Source organism: Poecilia formosa, unplaced genomic scaffold (genome assembly GCF_000485575.1).
Source record: "Poecilia formosa unplaced genomic scaffold, Poecilia_formosa-5.1.2 Scaffold106, whole genome shotgun sequence".
In the NCBI taxonomy this organism is placed as follows: Eukaryota; Metazoa; Chordata; class Actinopteri; order Cyprinodontiformes; family Poeciliidae; genus Poecilia; species Poecilia formosa.
In genome coordinates this window covers 1,748,775-1,773,200 of record NW_006800045.1, presented here as the reverse complement: position 1 = coordinate 1,773,200, position 24,426 = coordinate 1,748,775, and the positions used below count along the sequence as shown (strand labels likewise).

Sequence of the window (24,426 nt, the reverse complement as noted above, 5' to 3'; positions counted from 1 at the left end):
ATTAGCTGTCAAGTTGTCAATATAATGTCCTAAATCTAAAATATATGTGTGATCTATAAAAGAAAACGGGACGCAGTGCTTTGCTACTAATTGTCAACACTATAACATCTAGATAACACGTCAGGAAAAGTTTTAATTATGGAAAAAATAGTGAGGGAGAGGGAAGTATGCGAGTTATGCTAGCTTGACTGTGACAACCTTAGCATGTAGATGTGATGTGGAATTCGTTGTGTTTCGGTTCAGTTAAAAAATAAAAAACAGCTGACCCACACACCAACTCTGACACATCATCAGTAGAGCAGCTAATCTAATAAGCGGCTAATCACCGCTGTTAGCTTAGCTAATCTGTGTTATCTTAGCTAATAGCCGCGGTAGCTAGTCTACCACAGCAAGCAATCATTTTTCAATAATAGCAAAATAAACAGTGTGAGAAATGTTTGCATGGTTTTTGGTGTTGAATCCTGAAACATAAAGTAGCGTTGTTGTCAGTTGCTATGGCAACGAGTCTGTGTGTAGCGTAGCCGACAGACAGAAAAAAGTGGTTTTTGAGTTCAACAGTTTTTCTGCTTTATTTTCCCCTTTGCTGTGGCACAAAATACAAAATTAATAATACCTACATCTCCAGGTTTTCATTTAGTTAACGTTTTGCTCCACCGCAGCAGTGCGGCTACGGATGAGAAGCAAAGAATCGCCTTTTCGCCTTCCAGCGTTGAGCGCATGCGCAAAATTTCCAGATGTAAACAGTAGTCCATAACAAGAGGAATTTATTGTAATAAGGCTTCACATGATCCTGTTTTATAAATAAATAAAATGGTAAACTTGTTTTTCCTCCAGTGATTCTTCAAACATCGGGAGGAAAAACGTTTTCTGGCTCTGCTGATGCGTCTCAGGTGTTCTCCATCCTCAGATGGCGGTCCAGGTCCGCCACCCGCAGGATTTTTGGGAACTCGTCCATCATTTGGCCAGAAGAAGAAGAAGAAGAAGAGTCCTCCAGGTCGAGTGTCAGGTAAATATTCTGGGTGATGTATCGCTGCTTTGATGGTTGGCTGCAGAGATCGGATTATACGATGCTTTTACAGCATAGGGACTCCAGATCACTCTGCTACATATTTTCACATTTTAACATCATAACTCATGTATCAGATCAGGTGTGATGATTCGGGTCCGGCTTGGATGGAGAAGCTGCTGCTCTGGCTTCACCTCGTTTGGCTGCAGTTTAAAAAGAATCAGATTTACTGCAGAAGTCAGAGCATTTTGAAGGTTTTTTTGAGAACAGGATGCAAAGGAAGCAGAAAGTGTCAAATCTTTTCCCCTGACCTGATTTTGTGCTGCACTGATTCCTGGTGAAGTTTAATTGGTCGCAGATTGGTGCTGCTGCTGATGAGGAGTTTGTCCAACCAGACGCCGCTCTTTGTTACGATCGCCTAGCATGGAGCTTTCATGACTCTTCATGTCTTCTCTCATCATGTTCTTCGTCATTGTTTGAGTTTCCGGGACAATCTTTTTGCATTTAAATTTTGTCTTTAAAGTGTGGATTAAATTATGAATAACATTTATTTATCTTACATACAAAGAGACGCAGCTGAATTTTAAAATACCTCAGTTCTTGTGCTTTTTTCGATAAAATACTCACCTGGCTGGATTTCTGCATCTACAATGTATTCTAGTTCGCAGATTTGATAGTAGCTGCATTTCCATTTTTTTTGGAATTACGGTGTTTCCATTATTTAAGAATGGAATAACAATAAATTTGTTATTCACGAAAACTTCAATATCAAACTTCTACCACTTCCTGTTGTCTTCTTTGTCGTTTCTGCCAGTAGTAATATCAGGTAGTTGATCATGTGACTCGTGTGAATTTGTGTGAAATTGCACAAATTGGAATCACGACCAGTGGTGCAGTTTTACAATGAAAATCCAGCTAGTAGAAAAATTGTTTATATCGGCATTTCATTTTACACCCATTCCTTCTGAGACAGAGGTGGTTAATATCATTATTTCTATCCTTTTCTGACATAAATCTGAAGTTTATTTACTAAACAGTTCTGGGAAACAAAAATGTGTTCAGTGTCTCCCAACCTTCATGATTTTCTATGTAATTAACTGTCTAATGTGAGTGAAAGTGGTTTAAATCTTTATCAAATTGTATTAACTTCTTACACTGAATTTAAGACAGAATATAAAATGAAGCGTTTGGAAAAGGTCAACATTTCCATTTCACATTCCAGTAAATTCTCTAAAAGATCCTAAAATTTAACCAATAATTTTGTCAAACCTAAAAAAAAGGACCAGCAGATCAGTACTGTGTGATAAAGTAAACTATTTTGTGAATGTTTTTAACTTTCTACAGTGAAGTCCAACTCAACCCTTAAAATTTAAACCTCTCCAGCATGAGAGAAAAACCAGGATATTCCTGAAAACTATGAATCTTTGCAAATGTTTTATATCTATCTGTTGTATCCAGCTGCAGTGATTAACAGCTCTCTCTGTTTTGGGTCTTTTTGGCATCTTAAATACCCGATTATTGGTTTTTCCATCAGTCGCATTTAAATTTATTCCAACCCACAGCAGTAAAAAGAAGAAATCCCAGTTTTACATGCAACAGTGAAGTAAACACAGTCTTGTTTTTGCAATTTGATGCATGCTTCAGGAAACCAAACATGCACATTGTAAAGCTCCTCAGCGACTATCCTAACTGTTTCAGGCAGAAAGTTGGAAAACGCCCAGCTGGTGGCGCTGTGACCAAACCTCAAGCCAAACTCACAGGCAAACATACAAGGACTTTTATGGAGCTAAATGAGAAAGAAAGTGGCTCTGGTTTCTGTTTTGTTCAGCTGAACTCCATGGATGATCAGAAAAGATGAGATTATCTGCAGGACCACAAACTGGACGATTGTCTTTAAGGTCCAGTTTTCTTTAAACAAGAGAGTTTCTGCTACTCTGACGGGGAGCACAAACATTAGTAGTAGTTTCTTTATTTTTTTTGTAAAAGTGGTTAAACGCATTAAAGAGAGGAGCCAGAACTAAGACTAAATGTTTGGAAAATCCTCAAACTTTTTATCCTTGTTTATGGAGCTGTGGTCGTATCCAGCTTTTTATTTAGTTAGAAAGCTAAATATTGAGTCTGGAATCTTAATATTTTTGCCCCAATCAGAATATTTAGCAAGCTAACAGGCGAATTCACTGGCTGTTAACAGACAGTTAGTTTGTAAACTAAATATTTAGTTTGGGAAATTTCATATATAAATTAATCAATAACATAAGCTTGTTGTTTTTTGCTTTAACAGATAAAAAAAAAATCCCAAATTATTGTTGTTAAATTTTGACTTTAACTTTACAAACAGAAAATATTTTCAGACCTTTACACGATCTTGATCAAATCAGTCAAAAACTTTACAATCCACACAAAGAGATAAAAATCTTATTTCACTGCAATTTGTTGGAATCATTGAGGCATCATAACCCAAACTGACCTTTTTAAATACAGCTAGTCTCCAAGCAAGACTGGATACGACCACAGCTCCATAAACAAGGATAAAAAGTTTGAGGATTTTCCAAAAATGCTGGTGTTATCCACTCAATCCGTTCGACTCTTTGGAAAACAGTCGTAGTCAGAACCACATGTTGCGGTGGAAGAAAGAAAAGCACTGTACATGGGCATAACAGGTAATAAATCAGCATAAAGCTTTAAACGGTATGGAGCCATGCAGGCAGGAGCTGGGAACAGGGGAACCGAGCGCCGGGTCACGCAGACCAGAACATGCATCATTGCTAATATGTGCTAGTCTGAGTCCAGGTTGTTTATTTGATTGTGAACCTTAAACAAACATGCTAAAGGCTTTTTTATGTGATGCTAACGATGGCCTCCCCCCAAAACAAAAAAAAAAGAAAAAACCACAGCCGAGCCGGTTTCCAGCTGCCAGCTCCAACGTCGAACTCAAGCCAGCACAAAAGGATCTGCGTTTGAAGTGCAGAATGAGCTGCAGGCCAGACATTATCAAATAACAAGCGGGGGTCGTGATTAGCCCCCGTTAGCGCTATGCTCTGCTTTAATTTCACGTCTTTTACTGTGCGGTTTCCAGGTTGGCACTGAGATCCGCCATGACGTGCGGTTTGGTGGCACAGAGACAAAAACTGCGGCCCAGGTTCAGATTTTCATTAAGAACCTGCACAACTTCACATAATTACTGCATGAGCTCAAGCACTACCCTTAAAAAATCACTTTTTATCTCCTCAGAACAGAAATACAGCAAAAATATTTAAAAAAAGAAAAATTTCACAGTATATTTTTGCGGATCAATTTACACGGCAAGAAAATTTACCCTGAGTTTGGGTATTTTTTCAATCGAGCAAATTTAAATATATTTTTTCAGTTATATAATTATTCTGACCTCAATTATTCATTTAAAAATAAAACTATGGCTGAAATGATTAGTTGTGACAAATAAATGATTGAAATAATCATGAACTAATTTAACAATCAGTGAATCAATAACTGGAGAATACAGACAAAAAAAAAGGCCATTTGCTAAAAAAAAACATTCAGAGGAGAAATTAAGCCAAAAAATATCCATTTTGAATTTATGATTAAAAAAACTAAACATTTGTCTGTAAAAATGTTTTACCCAAGAACTCATCAAGTAGTTTTGGTTTGACTTGGTTCAAAATCTGGAAAAAATTAACTATTAGGCACCTTTTCTGTCAAATGTTAGTCATTTAATACCAAAAAATAATTAACATATCATCCCTAACCTGTATTTATGTTACATCCAGCAGAGCTGAGCTTTTCACATGTTGATGCTAGATGTATTTTCTTTAGCTGAAGATGAATCCTTTGCTACAAATGATTAAGGTTTGACTAAAGGAATGATGTTTTTGCAAAAAAAAAATCATTTTCTAATTTAAAAAATGAATTTAATAGTTTATTTTTATGTAGTTCTAACATTGCATAAAAAGGTTAAATTAAAAAACCTATGGAATATGCCCATTTTTAATCCGATTAATCGTCAGATTAAATGATTAATCACCAGAATAATTGATTAATTGATTTCTAACCTAACTGTTGTTGGTTGCGGCTCTAAATGAATGTAATTAACACTTTGAAGCTGATCAGAGCCACCACTTCCTGTTTGAATGGGTCGTAACCATGTGATACACAGGACCCAATACGTGAGGGAGGAGAAAGTATCTCCAAAGCTTAATGAACTGCAGCAACTTGGGGTCACCAAGTATCCATAACAAGCATTAGTCACTATATATAAAATAACTGGTTGTTTATGAAGCATGACAAGGAAAGGCTTTTTTCTCCTGACAGCCTAAATGTAAACATGTGGAGTTTGCTAAACTCTTCTGGGACCTAAACTGGAACCATATGCTTGGGTCAGGTTAGACTAAAACTTTTCTGCTAAAAACAGCCCAAATAAACACACAGGACAGAAAATCATGGCCACTGTTAAATATGGAGGAGGTTCTGTGATGCTGTGGGCTGATTTATATTCCTTGTTAGAATAAAAGGTTCAAGAATTTCACAAAAGACTAGATTTTAAATAAATATGGCAGCATCAATGGATCTGTTGGAAGAACAATGATCCAAAATATATACAAAAACAACAAACTTTCTCCTTGAAACCAAAAGAAAACTGAAGAGATGAGAACACAAGCGACTACGTCTGAAACGATTAATCATGATTAATCACTGAAATAATTGTCAATGAATCATCTTTAAACAGAGTATACAGACTTAAAAGAAAGACAAATTACTGAAAGAACAACGTATTAAGAGCAATAATTAATAATAATTGTACAAGTATAAATACATTTTGTATTTAAGATAAAAACACTATCTGCAAAAAAAACTGACCCAGAAATCGTCAATTTTAGCTTCGCCTGCTTCATATTCTGTAAAATACTTATATTAATTACCATTTTCTGCCCAATTATTAATTGGTTAATCCAAAAAATATTCAACATGTTCGTCCCACACTTTGTTTATGTTAAGCTGAACTTTTCACATGTTGATATTGGACGTTTGCTTTAACTGCAAATGCATCAATAAAATGTTATATTAATAATTTGTACATCTGTGTCTTTTAGTTTATTTCTAATGTTGTATCAAATAAGTGGTTAAATGAAAAATCTGCAGAAAGAGCAAAAGTTCTTATGCAATTAATCAAATAGTTGATTGATCGTCAGAATAACTGAGAGAATAATGAATTAGTAAAATAATCCCTAGTTGCGGCCGTACAGAAGGCGTGTCAGTAAATGTGTAAAATACTGAAAAAAATCCCAAGTTTTGATTCCACATCTGTGCAAACGTGAATTTCTGAAGCCTCTCGCTGCTGAAGCTAGCAGCAGAGCAGCACACCAGAGATTACGGCTCTTTACGGGCTAACAACAAACTCCAGCTTCGTTCTGATCAAAATCAGCGAGCAGCTGTGGTCCATAACAACTGTCCAACTTCTTGAGTTGATGAAAATGTTATAAAAGTAAATTCAAATGCAAAGATTCCAGCTGAATCGGTCACGCAAGCAGAAAACCTCCATCCGAGCGAAAATGTTTGGAATTTGCTGAGACAGATTTTTCTCATCTTTGCCCACATTGTGTCCAAAAAGAAAGAAGGAAAACCTGCTTTCTCTGCTTAGACATGCCTCTAAATTACATTAGGGATGTTCATGGAGTGAAAGTGAGGGCAGAAAAACCAACTTGTTGTGTAATCAGTACCTGTTGTCCGGGGTTTTACAGTGCCTGCGGGTCTGTCTGAACATGATGCGTGTTTATGTTGGGTTTAAATCCTGATCCAGGAGCTTCTGAATGAGAGGGACACCGAGTTTTGCCCTTTAAAGTACCAGAGAGCCTCTAATCTTCAGTAACTCCGTTTCAATCTACGGGGATTTGTCTGGATGTACTGTAAGTTGGCTGCCGGCACCATAATCTTGTATGAAATGTCCAAGTAACAAACAAAAGGCAAAACGAATAACAAAAGTGGCATCTGAAATACCGAGCAAAACTCAAAAAAGGGGCAGCAGAAATATAGGAGATTTCATCCAAAGCAGAGTTTGGATTTACTTTGCCCAGTTCTGTTTTATATGTTTGAATTAAGTCGAGGATATTTCAGGTTTGAAGCGCCTGGATTACTGCACATGCTGTACGTTTGGTCTCAGTTACAGACGACTGGATTTGGAAATGCGACCCAGACTGACCCATTGCCACCAAGCCACTGATGGACTGACAACCTCTGTTCATGTTGTTGACAACCGTTCGGTTTCACTGGAAATTTTATTCCCAACTGTTTCCCACGGTTATTCATCTCCACTCCGCTATATTTAAACATGGTGATTTCACACCAGCCCTGCTTAATCCGCTTTAATCCAGCTCCAGTTTGTTCGCCTAGAGAGTCCAGTTTGAGCCATGAATCCGTAACCAAATCAAAGAAAGCAAACTCTGGTCCGCCTACAAACCTCGGTCTCAGNCTGTTGTAAATATGCTCTACAAATAAACTTAATTGACTGATTTGTATTAGCTGAGTCTTAAAAGTTATGAATTTCTCTATATTTCAGAACATTTCATGATCCTTTTCTGTAAATCAGGGCGGTCTAATGTGTGGCTCGGGATCCATTTATAGCTCAGGAAATGATTTTGTTGGGCCTTTGACCACAAGTCAAAAACGATCTGTAGACCTGTTAAAGGGTAACGTTACGTGTGCCAGATCCCACACCATCTCCCTGCTGGAGGGCAAAAAGCTGCTCGCCTGCAATGACTAGCATTAGCTGTCAAGTTGTCAATATAATGTCCTAAATCTAAAATATATGTGTGATCTATAAAAGAAAACGGGACGCAGTGCTTTGCTACTAATTGTCAACACTATAACATCTAGATAACACGTCAGGAAAAGTTTTAATTATGGAAAAAATAGTGAGGGAGAGGGAAGTATGCGAGTTATGCTAGCTTGACTGTGACAACCTTAGCATGTAGATGTGATGTGGAATTCGTTGTGTTTCGGTTCAGTTAAAAAATAAAAAACAGCTGACCCACACACCAACTCTGACACATCATCAGTAGAGCAGCTAATCTAATAAGCGGCTAATCACCGCTGTTAGCTTAGCTAATCTGTGTTATCTTAGCTAATAGCCGCGGTAGCTAGTCTACCACAGCAAGCAATCATTTTTCAATAATAGCAAAATAAACAGTGTGAGAAATGTTTGCATGGTTTTTGGTGTTGAATCCTGAAACATAAAGTAGCGTTGTTGTCAGTTGCTATGGCAACGAGTCTGTGTGTAGCGTAGCCGACAGACAGAAAAAAGTGGTTTTTGAGTTCAACAGTTTTTCTGCTTTATTTTCCCCTTTGCTGTGGCACAAAATACAAAATTAATAATACCTACATCTCCAGGTTTTCATTTAGTTAACGTTTTGCTCCACCGCAGCAGTGCGGCTACGGATGAGAAGCAAAGAATCGCCTTTTCGCCTTCCAGCGTTGAGCGCATGCGCAAAATTTCCAGATGTAAACAGTAGTCCATAACAAGAGGAATTTATTGTAATAAGGCTTCACATGATCCTGTTTTATAAATAAATAAAATGGTAAACTTGTTTTTCCTCCAGTGATTCTTCAAACATCGGGAGGAAAAACGTTTTCTGGCTCTGCTGATGCGTCTCAGGTGTTCTCCATCCTCAGATGGCGGTCCAGGTCCGCCACCCGCAGGATTTTTGGGAACTCGTCCATCATTTGGCCAGAAGAAGAAGAAGAAGAAGAGTCCTCCAGGTCGAGTGTCAGGTAAATATTCTGGGTGATGTATCGCTGCTTTGATGGTTGGCTGCAGAGATCGGATTATACGATGCTTTTACAGCATAGGGACTCCAGATCACTCTGCTACATATTTTCACATTTTAACATCATAACTCATGTATCAGATCAGGTGTGATGATTCGGGTCCGGCTTGGATGGAGAAGCTGCTGCTCTGGCTTCACCTCGTTTGGCTGCAGTTTAAAAAGAATCAGATTTACTGCAGAAGTCAGAGCATTTTGAAGGTTTTTTTGAGAACAGGATGCAAAGGAAGCAGAAAGTGTCAAATCTTTTTCCCTGACCTGATTTTCTGCTGCACTGCTTCCTGGTGAAGTTTAATTGGTCGCAGATTGGTGCTGCTGCTGATGAGGAGTTTGTCCAACCAGACGCCGCTCTTTGTTACGATCGCCTAGCATGGAGCTTTCATGACTCTTCATGTCTTCTCTCATCATGTTCTTCGTCATTGTTTGAGTTTCCGGGACAATCTTTTTGCATTTAAATTTTGTCTTTAAAGTGTGGATTAAATTATGAATAACATTTATTTATCTTACATACAAAGAGACGCAGCTGAATTTTAAAATACCTCAGTTCTTGTGCTTTTTTCGATAAAATACTCACCTGGCTGGATTTCTGCATCTACAATGTATTCTAGTTCGCAGATTTGATAGTAGCTGCATTTCCATTTTTTTTGGAATTACGGTGTTTCCATTATTTAAGAATGGAATAACAATAAATTTGTTATTCACGAAAACTTCAATATCAAACTTCTACCACTTCCTGTTGTCTTCTTTGTCGTTTCTGCCAGTAGTAATATCAGGTAGTTGATCATGTGACTCGTGTGAATTTGTGTGAAATTGCACAAATTGGAATCACGACCAGTGGTGCAGTTTTACAATGAAAATCCAGCTAGTAGAAAAATTGTTTATATCGGCATTTCATTTTACACCCATTCCTTCTGAGACAGAGGTGGTTAATATCATTATTTCTATCCTTTTCTGACATAAATCTGAAGTTTATTTACTAAACAGTTCTGGGAAACAAAAATGTGTTCAGTGTCTCCCAACCTTCATGATTTTCTATGTAATTAACTGTCTAATGTGAGTGAAAGTGGTTTAAATCTTTATCAAATTGTATTAACTTCTTACACTGAATTTAAGACAGAATATAAAATGAAGCGTTTGGAAAAGGTCAACATTTCCATTTCACATTCCAGTAAATTCTCTAAAAGATCCTAAAATTTAACCAATAATTTTGTCAAACCTAAAAAAAAGGACCAGCAGATCAGTACTGTGTGATAAAGTAAACTATTTTGTGAATGTTTTTAACTTTCTACAGTGAAGTCCAACTCAACCCTTAAAATTTAAACCTCTCCAGCATGAGAGAAAAACCAGGATATTCCTGAAAACTATGAATCTTTGCAAATGTTTTATATCTATCTGTTGTATCCAGCTGCAGTGATTAACAGCTCTCTCTGTTTTGGGTCTTTTTGGCATCTTAAATACCCGATTATTGGTTTTTCCATCAGTCGCATTTAAATTTATTCCAACCCACAGCAGTAAAAAGAAGAAATCCCAGTTTTACATGCAACAGTGAAGTAAACACAGTCTTGTTTTTGCAATTTGATGCATGCTTCAGGAAACCAAACATGCACATTGTAAAGCTCCTCAGCGACTATCCTAACTGTTTCAGGCAGAAAGTTGGAAAACGCCCAGCTGGTGGCGCTGTGACCAAACCTCAAGCCAAACTCACAGGCAAACATACAAGGACTTTTATGGAGCTAAATGAGAAAGAAAGTGGCTCTGGTTTCTGTTTTGTTCAGCTGAACTCCATGGATGATCAGAAAAGATGAGATTATCTGCAGGACCACAAACTGGACGATTGTCTTTAAGGTCCAGTTTTCTTTAAACAAGAGAGTTTCTGCTACTCTGACGGGGAGCACAAACATTAGTAGTAGTTTCTTTATTTTTTTTGTAAAAGTGGTTAAACGCATTAAAGAGAGGAGCCAGAACTAAGACTAAATGTTTGGAAAATCCTCAAACTTTTTATCCTTGTTTATGGAGCTGTGGTCGTATCCAGCTTTTTATTTAGTTAGAAAGCTAAATATTGAGTCTGGAATCTTAATATTTTTGCCCCAATCAGAATATTTAGCAAGCTAACAGGCGAATTCACTGGCTGTTAACAGACAGTTAGTTTGTAAACTAAATATTTAGTTTGGGAAATTTCATATATAAATTAATCAATAACATAAGCTTGTTGTTTTTTGCTTTAACAGATAAAAAAAAAATCCCAAATTATTGTTGTTAAATTTTGACTTTAACTTTACAAACAGAAAATATTTTCAGACCTTTACACGATCTTGATCAAATCAGTCAAAAACTTTACAATCCACACAAAGAGATAAAAATCTTATTTCACTGCAATTTGTTGGAATCATTGAGGCATCATAACCCAAACTGACCTTTTTAAATACAGCTAGTCTCCAAGCAAGACTGGATACGACCACAGCTCCATAAACAAGGATAAAAAGTTTGAGGATTTTCCAAAAATGCTGGTGTTATCCACTCAATCCGTTCGACTCTTTGGAAAACAGTCGTAGTCAGAACCACATGTTGCGGTGGAAGAAAGAAAAGCACTGTACATGGGCATAACAGGTAATAAATCAGCATAAAGCTTTAAACGGTATGGAGCCATGCAGGCAGGAGCTGGGAACAGGGGAACCGAGCGCCGGGTCACGCAGACCAGAACATGCATCATTGCTAATATGTGCTAGTCTGAGTCCAGGTTGTTTATTTGATTGTGAACCTTAAACAAACATGCTAAAGGCTTTTTTATGTGATGCTAACGATGGCCTCCCCCCAAAACAAAAAAAAAAGAAAAAACCACAGCCGAGCCGGTTTCCAGCTGCCAGCTCCAACGTCGAACTCAAGCCAGCACAAAAGGATCTGCGTTTGAAGTGCAGAATGAGCTGCAGGCCAGACATTATCAAATAACAAGCGGGGGTCGTGATTAGCCCCCGTTAGCGCTATGCTCTGCTTTAATTTCACGTCTTTTACTGTGCGGTTTCCAGGTTGGCACTGAGATCCGCCATGACGTGCGGTTTGGTGGCACAGAGACAAAAACTGCGGCCCAGGTTCAGATTTTCATTAAGAACCTGCACAACTTCACATAATTACTGCATGAGCTCAAGCACTACCCTTAAAAAATCACTTTTTATCTCCTCAGAACAGAAATACAGCAAAAATATTTAAAAAAAGAAAAATTTCACAGTATATTTTTGCGGATCAATTTACACGGCAAGAAAATTTACCCTGAGTTTGGGTATTTTTTCAATCGAGCAAATTTAAATATATTTTTTCAGTTATATAATTATTCTGACCTCAATTATTCATTTAAAAATAAAACTATGGCTGAAATGATTAGTTGTGACAAATAAATGATTGAAATAATCATGAACTAATTTAACAATCAGTGAATCAATAACTGGAGAATACAGACAAAAAAAAAGGCCATTTGCTAAAAAAAAACATTCAGAGGAGAAATTAAGCCAAAAAATATCCATTTTGAATTTATGATTAAAAAAACTAAACATTTGTCTGTAAAAATGTTTTACCCAAGAACTCATCAAGTAGTTTTGGTTTGACTTGGTTCAAAATCTGGAAAAAATTAACTATTAGGCACCTTTTCTGTCAAATGTTAGTCATTTAATACCAAAAAATAATTAACATGTCATCCCTAACCTGTATTTATGTTACATCCAGCAGAGCTGAGCTTTTCACATGTTGATGATAGATGTATTTTCTTTAGCTGAAGATGAATCCTTTGCTACAAATGATTAAGGTTTGACTAAAGGAATGATGTTTTTGCAAAAAAAAAAAAAAATCATTTTCTAATTTAAAAAATGAATTTAATAGTTTATTTTTATGTAGTTCTAACATTGCATAAAAAGGTTAAATTAAAAAACCTATGGAATATGCCCATTTTTAATCCGATTAATCGTCAGATTAAATGATTAATCACCAGAATAATTGATTAATTGATTTCTAACCTAACTGTTGTTGGTTGCGGCTCTAAATGAATGTAATTAACACTTTGAAGCTGATCAGAGCCACCACTTCCTGTTTGAATGGGTCGTAACCATGTGATACACAGGACCCAATACGTGAGGGAGGAGAAAGTATCTCCAAAGCTTAATGAACTGCAGCAACTTGGGGTCACCAAGTATCCATAACAAGCATTAGTCACTATATATAAAATAACTGGTTGTTTATGAAGCATGACAAGGAAAGGCTTTTTTCTCCTGACAGCCTAAATGTAAACATGTGGAGTTTGCTAAACTCTTCTGGGACCTAAACTGGAACCATATGCTTGGGTCAGGTTAGACTAAAACTTTTCTGCTAAAAACAGCCCAAATAAACACACAGGACAGAAAATCATGGCCACTGTTAAATATGGGGGAGGTTCTGTGATGCTGTGGGCTGATTTATATTCCTTGTTAGAATAAAAGGTTCAAGAATTTCACAAAAGACTAGATTTTAAATAAATATGGCAGCATCAATGGATCTGTTGGAAGAACAATGATCCAAAATATATACAAAAACAACAAACTTTCTCCTTGAAACCAAAAGAAAACTGAAGAGATGAGAACACAAGCGACTACGTCTGAAACGATTAATCATGATTAATCACTGAAATAATTGTCAATGAATCATCTTTAAACAGAGTATACAGACTTAAAAGAAAGACAAATTACTGAAAGAACAACGTATTAAGAGCAATAATTAATAATAATTGTACAAGTATAAATACATTTTGTATTTAAGATAAAAACACTGTCTGCAAAACTGTTTGACCCAGAAATCGTCAATTTTAGCTTCGCCTGCTTCATATTCTGTAAAATACTTATATTAATTACCATTTTCTGCCCAATTATTAATTGGTTAATCCAAAAAATATTCAACATGTTCGTCCCACACTTTGTTTATGTTAAGCTGAACTTTTCACATGTTGATATTGGACGTTTGCTTTAACTGCAAATGCATCAATAAAATGTTATATTAATAATTTGTACATCTGTGTCTTTTAGTTTATTTCTAATGTTGTATCAAATAAGTGGTTAAATGAAAAATCTGCAGAAAGAGTAAAAGTTCTTATGCAATTAATCAAATAGTTGATTAATCGTCAGAATAACTGAGAGAATAATGAATTAGTAAAATAATCCTTAGTTGCAGCTGTACAGAAGGCGTATCAGTAAATGTGTAAAATACTGAAAAAAATCCCAAGTTTTGATTCCACATCTGTGCAAACGTGAATTTCTGAAGCCTCTCGCTGCTGAAGCTAGCAGCAGAGCAGCACACCAGAGATTACGGCTCTTTACGGGCTAACAACAAACTCCAGCTTCGCTCTGATCAAAATCAGCGAGCAGCTGTGGTCCATAACAACTGTCCAACTTCTTGAGTTGATGAAAATGTTATAAAAGTAAATTCAAATGCAAAGATTCCAGCTGAATCGGTCACGCAAGCAGAAAACCTCCATCCGAGCGAAAATGTTTGGAATTTGCTGAGACAGATTTTTCTCATCTTTGCCCACATTGTGTCCAAAAAGAAAGAAGGAAAACCTGCTTTCTCTGCTTAGACATGCCTCTAAATTACATTAGGGATGTTCATGGAGTGAAAGTGAGGGCAGAAAAACCAACTTGTTGTGTAATCAGTACCTGTTGTCCGGGGTTTTACAGTGCCTGCGGGTCTGTCTGAACATGATGCGTGTTTATGTTGGGTTTAAATCCTGATCCAGGAGCTTCTAAATGAGAGGGACACTGAGGTCTGCCCTTTAAAGTACCAGAGAGCCTCTAATCTTCAGTAACTCCGTTTCAATCTACGGGGATTTGTCTGGATGTACTGTAAGTTGGCTGCCGGCACCATAATCTTGTATGAAATGTCCAAGTAACAAACAAAAGGCAAAACGAATAACAAAAGTGGCATCTGAAATACTGAGCAAAACTCAAAAAAGGGGCAGCAGAAATATAGGAGATTTCATCCAAAGCAGAGTTTGGATTTACTTTGCCCAGTTCTGTTTTATATGTTTGAATTAAGTCGAGGATATTTCAGGTTTGAAGCGCCTGGATTACTGCACATGCTGTACGTTTGGTCTCAGTTACAGACGACTGGATTTGGAAATGCGACCCAGACTGACCCATTGCCACCAACCCACTGATGGACTGAACCTCTGTTCACGTTGTTGACAACCGTTCGGTTTCACTGGAAATTTTATTCCCAACTGTTTCCCACGGTTATTCATCTCCACTCTGCTATATTTAAACATGCTGATTTCACACCAGCCCTGCTTAATCCGCTTTAATCCAGCTCCAGTTTGTTCACCTAGAGAGTCCGGTTTGAGCCATGAATCCGTAACCAAATCAAAGAAAGCAAACTCTGGTCCGCCTACAAACCTCGGTCTCAGGTTGGTTAAAGTGAATTAAAATTCATATTTCAACACCAGACGGACCAAAAGCAGGAAGCGGACTACAGTGCAGGGGATTCTGGGAAAACACAACCAGAGACAGAGTTGTGTAGTAACTTGTTGCGTTACTGAATTACTTAACAGAAACAGTTTGGTTCAAATATTTAGTATTTTACACTAAGTAACAGTGTGGTCATAATATCTGATGAGTGCTGTCATATTGTGTCCATTTATATTTCCATAATAATCCCAATATTAGTGGTAAGATGTTACTTGTTCTTTGTTTTTCTTTATTTTTCCTTTTGCGTCAGGCTGAGGTATGGCAAAGTGTAAAACTGCAACAGCGCCTCCTACAGTCACAATATATGGTGGTCACAGAATAAGGTGTAACACAGGAACCAAATGCTGCTCAGCAGGGGGCCAAAAGCCCAAAGTAATATCGAGAGAGTGCCACGAGAGAGGTTTCTCCATTTCAGTAAAACATCTGAAGTTCTGTTGGACGAGTCCCAAATCGCTGTTGAATGTTCTTATTAAGATAAAGAACTGGTCCGATGATCCACAGCAGAATGAAAACCAGATCGACCCTCTGAATCTCCTGGCATTGATTGATTTTCCCTTTCATTCAACTCTGACACTTTGTTACGAACATATGGAGAGTTTAAGATTATAATAGCAATGTTGATTCACACACATTTCCAAACCTCACATAAATACGACATTGTTTTAGTCTCTACGCCATTTACTTTAAAATTGTAATAAAACTACAGTTAAATAGGAAAGTTGAGTCTTCTGGGATGGGAGATTTCTGGCTCAGTTTTTATTAAATTATTTACTATTTTCTCAGTCAGGACTGCAGGTTAAAGGGAAGATCTGGTATTTTAACTCAGGAATCTTTTGGAGGATCCCAGATGGGATGGAAGTTGTCAAATCACAGAGGGAGGCCGCTTGGTTTGACAGTCTCAACCGTAACTGAGGGACTCTAGTTTTTGTGGTTACAGACGCCAAAAAAATGGGTTTGAAAAGAAGAAAGTGAGGGTGCTGGAGCGAGTACAATGACTATGTTGTTCTCCACATGGTATTGATCTGATCTGTTGCCCTCGTAGATACATTGCATGCCATACATCAAAGTGATTGTGATGTAATCTGGAGGAAAATGAATCATAGCACATGGCAGCCCGGCCGTTCTGCAGAAAGTCAGTGGGATTTACTCTGAAAACTGTCTGCACAGGTAACATTTATATGTGGAAATAAAATGTGAACTTCATGAAACAGACAATAAAAAAAGTCATTTCTGAGGAGCTGCAGCTGCTTTACTGATTTATTGATAATAAAACTAACTTCTTAAATTGTTTGTTAATAAACTTGTTCATTGTAATGTCATCTTTGTTTGATAAGGTTATTGCAGAATTGGAAAATTGTTTTACCTCCTCTGGTGCAGTTCGAATGCTTATGTGAACGCCAAACGGCCTGGTTACCGCTCCAAAAGCAGGAAGTGGACTACAGTGCAGGGCATTCTGGGTAAATACAACCCTATCAACCTAGCACTTCTAGAGCTAGCAGGAGAAAGGATTTATGTTCTTTAAACAAAAACAGAAGAGAAATCCTGCAGCCACTAAAATCTGCCGCGACTCCATTTTTGTTTGTTTTTTGTCAAGAAGGAAGTTGCTCTCAGTGTCTTCAGAGGTTTTTGTGTCGTTTCCTTCAGTGGTTCTTGGTGCAGCGCCCCCACAGGCCAGGAGGGGAACACGTTGCTCAAAGTGCAGCTGAGAATGTAACAAATGCTGTAATTTTGACTCCCAGTTGAACCGAATCTACTGGACTATCAGGTTATTGGCCCTTGGGCCTTGAAGTTGACATGTACTCTAGAGCTATCTCTGGTGTAAAGAGTAAAACACTAATATCTCGTAGGAATGAGCTAACTGGGTCCGTTTAGTCCAGGTTTAGAACATGGACTATGAAAGCACCATGATTTGTGAGTTCATAAATCTGCTGAGGTAAAGCTGCTGTTGTCCTGCTTTCCCCATCCAAGAAGAATCACTTGTACAAATTAATCCCGGCTCTGTTTCTGATCAGCCAGAGAACAAAAGTAACGACCCGGCAACAAGCCACCAGAGACATCAGTTTGGTATTATAACTCATGTTGGTTCGCTTCTCCTTCACATGGGAGAGAACACATCGCAGCACAAACACAATAACAATGAAAAATTGACTTGCTGGAGAGCTCAGTCACAGTTATTAGAGAAACAAATGTTTCCTATAACAAACCTCCATGAGTGTCTTTGGGTTCTGCAGCAGGGGAAATGTATTGTCCTAAATGGGAGCCACACGGTTGCTCTGTCTTCGTGAAACACAGCCTGAGTTAATCTGTTTCACTATGGGAGATTATCATCCACATAAATACAACTTAATAAGCTGTCACACTAACACTAAACATGTGTCTGTAACTACAAAGAGATTTTGCAAACTAGATATTTCAAACTTGATTTTGATTTTTTCCTCTGGCCAACAAATACAAAAAAAGGCAAAGGGAGTTTTGGTTCATTTGGTTCACTATACATCAATCAATAAATAAATTTTTCCAATATTTATGAGATGAGAGACTGTAAAGCAAGGTGTCCAAAAGTGTGGCCCGGGGGCTCTTTATGGTCTTTATGGTCTTTATGGTCCTTGGACTAATTTTGTGTGGCCCCTAACTGCAATTCAAAAAGGATACAAAGTTGGATCATCAATTCAAATGGAGACTTTCAATTTGTAATCAGAGTAAAATTTGTTACCAACATCATTTTCTCATACAGGAAAATTCAAAGTACAACACAAAGTATTCATATTTTTATAACCAAGTTTAAGCAACTACTAAACTGAAAAGATAAGTTTGCTGCACCCAAATCAGCTTTTATTGTTTCTTAATCTTGGAAAATGAGAAAATGAGTCAGTTGTTCAGCAATAACTGAATACTTTTTTTGAAACTTGTATCCTTTTTTGAATATTCATTACCCAATTAATACATAATCACAAAACTTCCCTGTTTGGTGAATTATGAGTTTGTAAAGCAGTGTTTTGTTTTTGTTTTCTGTGTGTAATGTTGATAAGGTGAAACTGAACTGAAATAAAAACTAAACAATATTTAACTAATAAAAACTAGCGAACAGACTTTAAAAAACTAAAACTAACAGAATTAGACAAACATGAAGTCATAATGAAATTAAACTAAACGATAATGAAAAACCCAAATCTGTTATAACCTGAGTAACTTTATTATGAAGTATTTCTACACCTACTTGAGTAAAATGTCTGAAAATTTCACTGAATGACGAAAAAGGTTGTTTTAACCAAAATTTACTAGGCAAAGACCTGCAGTTGTTTAGTGTTTTATATGTATGTATATATATATATATATATTCCCTTTATTTTTTTTCCCTTTAAAAAAAAATAAAGGGAACATTTCACTTTAATTTTGTGTGTGGCTCCAAATCCAGGCCTCCATTGGTTAATAAATTTGATTTCCATTGATGATTTTTGTGTGATTTTGTTGTCAGCACATTCAACTTTGTACAGAACAAAGTATTCAATGAGAATATTTCATTCATTCAGATCTAGGATGTTATTTGAGTGTTCCCTTTATTTTTTTGAGCAGTGTATATATATTCTTTTTTATTTTTTTTTTATCTTGCCTGATTTTTAATTTGTTGTCATGTCTGGTTTTATTTGAGATTTCTTCTTTTTAAATTTGACTTTTTTCTTTCCACTGTTGCCAAATGCTTCCCCAAGATGAAGATCTAAGTGAAGATCTGAATCTGACTGTACAAGTGAATTATTTCTGATTGATTTGACGTTAACTTGGACTGTTGCAACAAACACTGAGCTGTTTATGTGAAGAGTTCTGTTACGGTTTATTTAACATAATTTAAGTTTACTCAACAGCACAGGATTTCAGGTTAGTAAAACTTTGATATAAAGCAGAAGAGAATCTCTTGTTTTAGAGAAAAATAAGAGACTTCATCTGAGGATAACACAGCAGGAGACGGACAGAACTGGGTAGCAACTAGCTACATTTACTCAGTTACATTTACTTGACTGACCTTTTGAAAAAGTGTCCTTTTTACTTCACTGTACTTTTTCCTTGAGTAATTTTGTTATAAAGTATCTCTACTCTTACTTGAATAAAATTTCTGGATTCTCTACCCACTGAATGAAAACAAACATGTTTTAACCAAAACACCTGCAGTTTTTGTTAAAGTTTTATAAGTTTTTAAAACTCTCCTAGTGCCTCTGGAGATGGAGAATTAAAAAACTAAAGCAGTGTAACCTGGGAGAAACTTCTGGACTCTTTTGTCCCAGATGTGTCCATTTCCAGAAGATATCTTCAGGACGTACAATATGCCAGTGATAATGATAAATACCTCAAATGACATTCCTTATATTGTGGACAAAGTTCAAACACTCAATGCATATCTGAACTTTTTAAGGAATTACTGTAAAAAACAAAAACATGCTGCAGTCTCATCTTCTGCTTTGTGTCTCATAGTTTCTTGTTTTGGTTTGATGGGAAAGCCAAAACCAGCTGCCAAGTTTAATTTTAATCCGTCTGGGGTTCATTATTACTTAAATCCAGAGTTGAATCCAGAGCCAGGCGCTGTCACTTCAATACTTCTGGATCTGCTGAAGACACCGAGCACACATTCTGTTTTTTTCTCCTCCCTTTTTTTTACAACCTAAACTGGGTTTGACAGCATTTACACAACAAGAGGCTTTCAAAATATTTGCAGTCGGAGCCTCCACCACAGAGAACAAGATCAAAGCAGATCCGGAGCAAGAAACAGCATGCAGGCGTCAGACCTGAAAGAAACCTCGGCTGGTTTGCTCCTTAATGTAGCAGAACAGGTAGCGAGGTGCAAACTGAGCACGTTTTTGGTGTTTCACGCATTTTTGGGGATTGGGGTGGGTGGGAACGAGGGAATCCCTTTCCCTGCTAGCATTTTGTAGGCTGGTCTGCCATCATGGAACCACAAATGGGAACAGTCTGGACAGATGTTGGTTCCAGATGACGCTCCAGAGAAGAATGCAGCGGTTGAAAAGGAGCGCAATGCTGCTAGCCTGAATGTACACAGATGGATGTGCAGCCTGCGGTTACTCTGCAGAAAAGTATTAGCGGCTTAAACGCTGAATGCAAAAGTCCAGGACACTGGATGTCATTTTTTACATCCTGAATACGTTACGAATACGAGAACAATATTTATGTTTGTGGTTCTATGAAAGCTGTGCCATATAGTTACCTAAAAAAATCAATAAAAATGTTTCTTATCATTAGCTTTATTTGCTAATTGCTGCTGGCTAGTCTGAAGGAGTCGTGAGGAAGGGAAGCAACATAAATCCTAACTTCCTTCTTTACGAAATGAAAACCAAAATGAAGTGGTGTTAGATTTTAGCGGTTAGGATTTCTCTTTTATCTTTAGCCAAAGACGAGGAGCCAATTCTCCTGCTAGCGCTAGCCTAGTGTTTGTTTTGGTTGTATTTACCCAGAATGCCTTGCGCTGTAGTCCACTTCCTGCTTTTGGAGCGGTCTCTGGTCCGCTTGGCGTTCACATATGCATTCAAACCACACTGGAGTTCACTTGAACCAAACCGAGACCGAGGTTTTTAGACGAAGCAGAGTTTGCTTTTTTCACCTGATTAAGTATTCCCACCTCTTTAAATGGGCCGGACATTCAAAGCAAACGGACTGGAGTTCGATTAAAGCGAACCAAACAGGGCTGGTGTGAAAGCAGCCCAAGATTATATGTGCAATTACATACTTTTGGTGAATTAATATTTAGTTTGGAGAATATAAAATACACAGGGGCAAGGTTCAACTGCAGAAGGGGCAGTAGCCCCCCTTTTGCTCCTGTGTAGAGCCGCCCCTGGATGAATCACTCTGAATGTTGAGACCAGTAACGACTTTCTGAATGGCAGGAGTCACAGAGTTGTTAAAGCAGTGTCTAAATAACTGTAAAAGTTCAAAACTAATTATTAAAATCAGAAACTAAATATTTATTTCCAGGCATTAACTCGCCATGACCGTCTCTAACAGAAGCCCAAACTGCAGTTTTCTGGTGTTTATTATGAAGAGACGTTAGCTTGAAGAGGTTTTTATGAGTTGGCTTTAAAAAGACAAAGGTTATTGGATTCTTCAGTACTTTTTATTATCTTTATATTTGCCTGTGATGTTCACAGTGCAGCAGTAATCAAGACCAGCTGGACACAAACGTTTTATAGGGAGGGAGCTGCTGTTACATAGAGCTTTTGCGTGGCTGGACTACATATCAGTCACTCGATGCTGAAGTTACTAAACTTTATAACTTAGGTTTTATAATACCAGACGACCAAATATGACCTTTTAAAGGTTAGATGAGATCCGCTGTGTTTCGTGTGATGCGGGGAGAGGATATCTATAACCTCACAGCGCTGAGCCGGAGGAGACTGGAATGTTTTTGAAAGGTCCAATTCCCCCCGACTTGGCATTATTAATTGCACGACTGTGTTAAAACACAGATGTTGGAAGTTCACTAAAAGAAGATAAACAATTTGCATGTTTTGCTGATTTTAGTGCAGCTGCTAACACTGTGGGATCTTTCTCTCTTACCTGTGGGACATTTTTTCTTCATCCTGCACCTTTGTGTTTCGCGTTGGGGCGAACAGACCGACGCTTTTTCAGTCGCTTTCCCGCTCTGGCTGTTCTCCCGGACCCGGGTCTGCTTTCCCCATCTGAAACCACAGGTGGCGCCGTCACGGACGCAGACGCTCCACTCGCTCCACTCGCTCCACTCTCCCAGCGGAGGCAGGGGACAGACCTCTAGACAAAACAAATAATGCAAAAAAGAAAAGAGGTGAAAGGAAAAATGGTGATGGATTAAAAAATGCCTGGGAAGAGAGGAGAACACTGGTGAATTTCAGACAAATAAAAAAGCAATTTATCTACTACAATTACAATTAAAACAAAGCACACTCTTTTCAGTTCTTTAGTTTCAGGACATCAGTAGTGGGCAAATTTCTTCTAACAGTGTGACTAATTTTTAGCTTAGCGTTTAGCAAAGTCCAGCTAAACTTAGCTTCCCCTAAATTATTTTTAAATTCTAAAGTGAAAATCTGCAACGGCGTATTAGGGACACTGTAGGCAGAAAGATGAAGGACGAGTAAATTTCCACCAGAAAACTTAGAAATCTTGTCTAAAAAAGAAATTTCAAGAAAAAACTCCCAAAGCTCCAAAAGAAAAAGCTCAGAAATTTAAAGACTGATATAGAAAAAACTTGGAAGTTGGTTTTTAGGGCTGTCAACCTTAACGCATTAATTTGTGCGATTAATCTGAAAATATGCTGATATTACAGACCGCATATTAATCAAACTACTATTTTAACCTGAAAGCCTTTTCCTGCTAGTTCACAGCTGCGTGATACGAACCAGTGATTAATCGTGATTGATCACAGCGCTAGACTGTGATTAATCATGATTACATTTTTAATTGACCGCACTAATGTTTATTCAAATTTTCCTTTAAATGTGTTTTTTAAAGTCAGAATCATGTAATTAAATCCATTACATACGTACTCATAATAGATTTAGTTGAAGCTGTTGGAAAAAAACAGCATTAAAAACATGGAAACAAGCTTGGATACATAAATGCTGAAGATCGCATATTACAGAGAGCGAATGTGACAGCAAAGATAAAATAAACTGCAACTATAACTCAGCAGTGGTGAATTGGACTAATACTTAAAGATTTCCCTGGATTTCTGGCAGCAACGGTGCAATTATTTAAGGTAGATGAATGCCAGCTGAACATTAGCCGCTTACTCAGGAAGAGAGATGTCATGCAGCCTACAAGGCCGCATGAAAAGCTCTGCAGCTTCAGCCAAACGGCGCCGGCGTATCTTTATGATCGTCATTGCAGCCGTCAGATTTGAAAGCAGAGGCTTTGTTGAGGTGTGTACCAACAGTTGGACGTAAAACCCCAAAAGCACCATTAATACCAGATGTTGCTCGACTGCCAGAAAAGAACCGTAGCTGCAGATGTTGCAGGTGGACGGCAGAGGAGAAACGATAAGCATCAAATGATGACCGAGTTCAATCATATATCTCACTTACAGAGAAGGGAGGGAGGAAGCCCAAAACCACTCTGAAGGTTTTTAATCCGTATCGTGTGTTATGTTGAGAGCCTGGCCCCATCCAAACGGATTTAACTCAGATAAAAATACAAACGAGTGTTTCCAGGTGACGTTAGGAGGCTAAAAACAAAATTAAAAGCACGTTAAACAGATCCTATTAGGCTGTCACTTAATGGGATTATGAGTCATTAGAACCCGATAACATCAACATAAAAACCTGCAGGTGAAGTCACTCAGGCTGTTTAAGGTGGAATAAAAACGGCTGAACACTCTGAGTTTTCAGAGAAAGGAGTCTGCTTTAATTACGCCACCAGCTTTAGTTTCACTGATGTCTCTGTTGGAGAGGAGTATCTTTTTATATGTGGCTCAGATTAGGTCAGAGCCTGCAGTAACCTGGAACAAGATGCAGACCTCATGTGTTTTTATGTTAGCAATGCAGATACAGGTATGCCGATTTCTGCAGTTCTTATGCAACAATAAAACTGGTTATTTCTGATTTCTTCCTTTTTGTTTTTAGAATTTTGCTAATTATTTTGTTAAGGCATTGCATATTTGTCTGGTTTTTGCAAAGATTTTGCTTGTATGTTTTTCCTTTATGACAGCTGTAACCATGTTAACAAGGTATAATTTTTACAACTGTGAGCGGCCGATTAGCATCTCAGAAGCTCAAACAATAGCAGAACCATTATTTGTTTGTGGGAGTTTACAGTCACATGTGAACTACGACTACGATCAATCACAGTGATATCACTCTATTTATTAGAGCTAGTGAATTTAGTGCTAGTGAGTAATCACTAGTGCTAGTTTTACTCACTAGTGTCGGTGATTAATTGTGATTAATCACAGACACTAGTGCTGTAATTAATCTTGATTAATTGCAGCACTACTGTTGGTGATTAATCATCACTATTTATCTTAAATGATCATCACTGTATAGTGATATTCATATCATTGTTAGACATCTTGAGTATTTGTAAATATCTTAGCAAACTAAATCAAAAAAGAAAGACGCATTTGGTTATTGTTCTTCCTAAGGCAACAAGATCTGAATCTTGA

The 24,426-nt window shown here is 37.5% G+C and overlaps 1 protein-coding gene across 3 annotated transcripts in view; it reads right to left on the bottom strand.

The window, feature by feature from the left end:
* rspo4 (R-spondin 4) overlaps nt 1–24,426 on the bottom strand; it is a 39,127-nt gene that overhangs the window by 2,293 nt on the left and 12,408 nt on the right. For 2 of the 3 annotated variants that reach the window (XM_016675090.1, XM_007559707.2), the window contains exons 4-5: nt 21,852–22,061; nt 21,390–21,774 (exon numbers count right to left, since the gene is read on the bottom strand). In XM_016675090.1, the coding sequence (XP_016530576.1) occupies nt 21,569–21,774; nt 21,852–22,061 (416 nt within the window). In that variant the 3' untranslated portion in view covers nt 21,390–21,568. Of the gene's footprint in view, nt 1–21,389; nt 21,775–21,851; nt 22,062–24,426 lie in introns of those variants that run through there. The other variant, XM_016675091.1, reaches the window with a different exon arrangement.